Source organism: Entamoeba invadens (assembly GCF_000330505.1).
Source record: "Entamoeba invadens IP1 unplaced genomic scaffold scaff_1105074724509, whole genome shotgun sequence".
NCBI classification, from domain to species: Eukaryota; Evosea; order Mastigamoebida; family Endamoebidae; genus Entamoeba; species Entamoeba invadens.
In genome coordinates this window covers 20,899-25,216 of record NW_004191926.1, presented here as the reverse complement: position 1 = coordinate 25,216, position 4,318 = coordinate 20,899, and the positions used below count along the sequence as shown (strand labels likewise).

Here is a 4,318-nt window from a genome sequence, read left to right as displayed (position 1 = left end):
TGAAGGATGGGAAAAAAGGCCGAAAAACGTCCTTTGTGGTTTGGGGGCGTCCTTCCATTATAAAGGTTAAAATGTAACAATAAAACCAACTAAAAATGGAACATCAATTATTTATGGATTATTCCTTAGATAAAAATCAATGCAATTGTCATGAAGAACACAATGTAATATAATTCTCCTTCATCTTTTGAGGGGTTATTACCATTACTGTTATCATCACCATCTCCTCCTCCATTACACGTTGAAGTATGATCTGAGCATTTTTGTGTACAGACTTCTCCATCGTACACTGTTTTAATATCATCAAAGTAAAACGTTACTTGGCTTGGGTCTGGGTTTTGGAACTCAAGACCGTACCAATATTGATCACTTTCTGTTATTCCAATTTCATTCAATTGTATTGAAAACGATGTGTACGATGTCGTCATTTTCAATGTTTTCTTTAAGTTTTTGAAGAGCGCCCACACCATCAAGTCACATTCTTTTGATGCCTTTCCAAAGAACGTTATTTCTTTAATTGACTTTGAAGCTATTTGGTGATTTCCGGTGGTGAATTGGAATCCTCTCCATTGTGGGACTTGAATTGAAAGTGCGCAGCTTCCCGACTTTTTGTCTCCATTGCATTGATTGTCACTTCCGCCGGTGTTAATGAACTTATAAGGTGTTTCGAACTTATCTCCATATATATTTTTGAACTTAGGAGTCTCGCAGCATTCTTTCGAATTACTCACTGCTGTCTTCTGCAGTGTCGCCGGGTCAAAGAACGTGTTTTGTGGTATTTTAAAATTGCGTTTAGATTCAAACAACGTCGATGTCGAGTAACTATCAACAGTCAACTCGACAACATCGTCGTCGATTGAAGTGATCAAGTACGTCACTGGTAAAGTGTTCTGTGCGTTATATTGCCACTGATTGGACTCGTCTCGTGTTAAATCATATGTGTTTCCTCCAAACGAAATTTGAACCTTTTTAATACCAACAATGTGGTTTCTAAAGATCACTCCAATGTAATAATTGCTGGAACCATCTTTCAATTTGGCTTTAATATTGCCAGTGTGGTCACAGGCGACCATTCGATATGTTATATTACAAAGACCTAAATTGGTGTCGCACAAGCTCGGAAAGGCATTGGAAGCCATATCAAAGTGCGTGTAATCACCAGAGCAATGTTCACTGTTACTACCGGCTGGACACTCATCAGTCACCATAAATCGAACAGAACCAACCTCACCAACGGCCTCGTAGCAAATCCCACACTGAGAAGCTTTGTTCAGAAAAGCAGTGTTTGGAGCACAACGAAACATGGTGTCCACATTCTCAGTACCTAATTGACATCGTGCACTTTCAGAGTTATAAAACGTGTAATATGATATTCTTGCGGGTTGGCATGTTGATAAAGGAGTCAGATATGCACCTGAAAGTGTTAATAATAGAAGAGTCAACAACATGAAGTAAATTAATAAGTTTGCAATTTAAATAATAATTTGGAAATAAAGTTATTATCCTTATTTTACTTATTTTCGTTAGTTTTTCTATTTTTAAAACAACGAATTCATTTTTTTCGATTTTTTATATTGAATGAATCCAAATTCAAAGTATTCGATTTTAATACTAATCTCATTAGTTTTTTATACTATTGAGTTGTATTTATTTGTCTGTTCACCACAAACTATTTCATATTTAGTTATTTTTTTTACTAATGTAATGTAAATAATGTATAGTTTTATATATGGAAATAAAATATATTATTTTATTTTCAAAAATGTAAATAAAATAATTTTGTATAGTTTTAATATACAATTTAAATAATTAAATAGTTTTATATATTTACTATTAAATATTATATTTATATTTATAATTTTGAGTTAAATGTAAATTAACTCAAAATTAACGGAAATAACTAAGTGTAAAATAAAAAAATAGAGTTAGTCTAACAACATTATATATTATGACGTTGTAAGACTGACTATAAAGTTGGTTTTATCACTTTATATGGTTAACAAAAATAGAATTAATCAATATATACACATCGGGCATTAGGTAAAAGTAAAGTGATATAATGAGATGAGTTTTTAATATGGCTCCAATATAAATTTTTCTCGTGTTCATACAGTAACCAGATAAAGTTATTAACAGACTGTATCAAATGTCTTAAAATTGAGAATATAATTATTTTCCTATTTTAAAAAGTATAAAATTAGCATAATATAACACAAACAAAAAGGTAAAAACAAAAAACCGATGTGGTTTTAATTTTTTTTGTTATAAAAACATTTATTTACTATGATAAATAATATTTATACAATACAATACAATACAATAATTATTAATAATTACCTTTACTAATATTTTATCAGAAAGTGTAGTGAATTACACAACATTATACAATAAATTATAACAAATTCTTTACTTTTAACCACTTTTAATATTATTTAAAAGATTATAATGATATTAATAAAATAAAAAATATAGTACTAATTACCAAAAAACGTGTAGATTCCATGTAGTAACATTTTTTGTTTGATGTAGTTATTTGTATTTAAATATTATTAATATTTTTTACTATTATTAAAACTATAAAGAGTGGTAAATAAAACACAAGCGTTTTTATATCTTGTAAAAACTCATTGAATTTATTTAGATAAATAAATTTTTACTTTATTTAAGCAATTTTATTATTCTCGTGTTTTAAATAACACTACACACAAGTTTTAGTTGTGGAGTTTTATTGAAAACTGTTTATTAAAACGAACTTTAAAATAATTAAATAATTATGCTTTCTGTTTGTTTTTGTATTTATTAAGTTTTTCAAATGTGTTATTTTATGTAAATCGTATGTTCTAATTGAATAACAAAACAAAAATGAAACATTTGCCCAAATCAATACATTTATAAACATATAAAAAACGAACAAAAATATTAATAAAGTAGAACACTTTAACAAAAACTTCTTCATTGATTATCGATTCGAAAGAATTGACAAAAGATCCAAATCCTCTTGGTTCTCTCAAGTTTGGTGTTGTATTCAAAGCCACAATGAAGATTCAAAATGTTGTTTTAAAACTAATCAAACCATGTGTAATAGAAAGTACATTTCTGGATGATGTACTTAAAGAAGTAACTTTAATCCAATCTTTTCGCCATATTAATATAATGTCTATTATTGGGGTTGTTCCTTACGAAGACACTGTTGGTATTGTAATGGAATTGGCTGCTTGTGATCTTGAAAAGTACATTTATCTTCAGCTTCCAAAAGTGCTCGAAACTATAGACCACTCCACTTTTGGCAAATTAAATATTTTCCTCCAATGTTGTAAAGGTATTCAGTGGGTTCATGACAAGTTCAATATTGCACATAACAACTTGAAGCCCACCAATTTCCTTCTTACTCCAAATGGTGTAATTAAAATATCTGATTTTAATTTGGCTCGAGAGGGCAAATCTGATATTAAAAGTTGTGAAGGAACACCTTTATATTCTGCTCCAGAGACTTTTGAGAAAGATGGGAAAACACATGGAAAAGAAGTGGATGTATACTCAATGGGTGTTGTTTTATGGGAGATGTTATATGAGAAAAAGCCTTTTAATGAGTATTACAACTCTTCAATGGGTGCAATCAATTTTTATGCTGCAATATAGGGAATGAATATGCACTCAGACTTCCTCACATCCATACAACTGGTAAGATCGATCCACAAAAAGTAAATGTGGAAGAAATCAAAAAGAACTACGGAGAACAGATGAAAAACGTACCAATTGAAGCTGAAGAGATAGTTCAGAAGGCTATGTTAAGAGTGAGAAGTCGAATTAATATTGATGAAATGACTGAAATGGTATCTGACGTAATTTTGCAGTTAAAATTGCATTCAAAGAACGCGATGAAATTTTGGAAGAAGAATTTTTCAGTCAAAGGAAAAGAGGTGGAAACAAGTGTGCCTTCCCCAGTATTTGTTGATGTCCTCAAAAAAACTTATAACATCCAAAATGTCAATTTTGCAACTATCATCGAAAATATTGGAGAAAACGGAGAAGTGTCTCTTGATCGACTTATTTACTTAATGAAGATATTTGGAGAGTTCTTTTATAAGAAAGACTACTTGATGTCCTTTTATAAAATAATGCAAGCCGATTGGTTCTTCCCAAACTTGTCATTGGAAGAGGCGTCTTCTCAAATCGAAGGGGAAATGGATGGAACATTTTTAGTTAAAATGTCTAAGTCAGACTTAATATATCCATTAACACTAACAAAAAGAAAAAGAGGAAAAACTGCCCACTCGAGAATTGCGTGTGTAGATGGAGGAAAGGGGGATGTTGAATA

General features: G+C 30.3%; 3 protein-coding genes across 3 annotated transcripts; 2 read left to right on the top strand and 1 right to left on the bottom strand.

Annotated features, from left to right (window-relative positions):
- Positions 1 to 125: 125 nt before the first annotated feature.
- On the bottom strand, positions 126 to 1,448 carry EIN_305410 (hypothetical protein; the record flags this gene model as incomplete). Its single annotated transcript, XM_004185993.1, has 1 exon — positions 126 to 1,448. One exon carries the CDS (start codon positions 1,446 to 1,448, stop codon positions 126 to 128), a length of 1,323 nt encoding a protein of 440 aa, XP_004186041.1.
- A 1,588-nt stretch (positions 1,449 to 3,036) lies between these two features.
- EIN_305400 (serine/threonine protein kinase Nek6, putative) lies at positions 3,037 to 3,639 on the top strand (the record flags this gene model as incomplete). The annotated part of the gene is made up of 1 exon (XM_004185992.1): positions 3,037 to 3,639. One exon carries the CDS (start codon positions 3,037 to 3,039, stop codon positions 3,637 to 3,639), a length of 603 nt encoding a protein of 200 aa, XP_004186040.1.
- Positions 3,640 to 3,740: 101 nt separating this feature from the next.
- On the top strand, positions 3,741 to 4,315 carry EIN_305390 (hypothetical protein; the record flags this gene model as incomplete). The annotated part of the gene is made up of 2 exons (XM_004185991.1): positions 3,741 to 4,132; positions 4,261 to 4,315. 2 exons carry the CDS (start codon positions 3,741 to 3,743, stop codon positions 4,313 to 4,315), a joined length of 447 nt encoding a protein of 148 aa, XP_004186039.1.
- Positions 4,316 to 4,318: the final 3 nt, after the last annotated feature.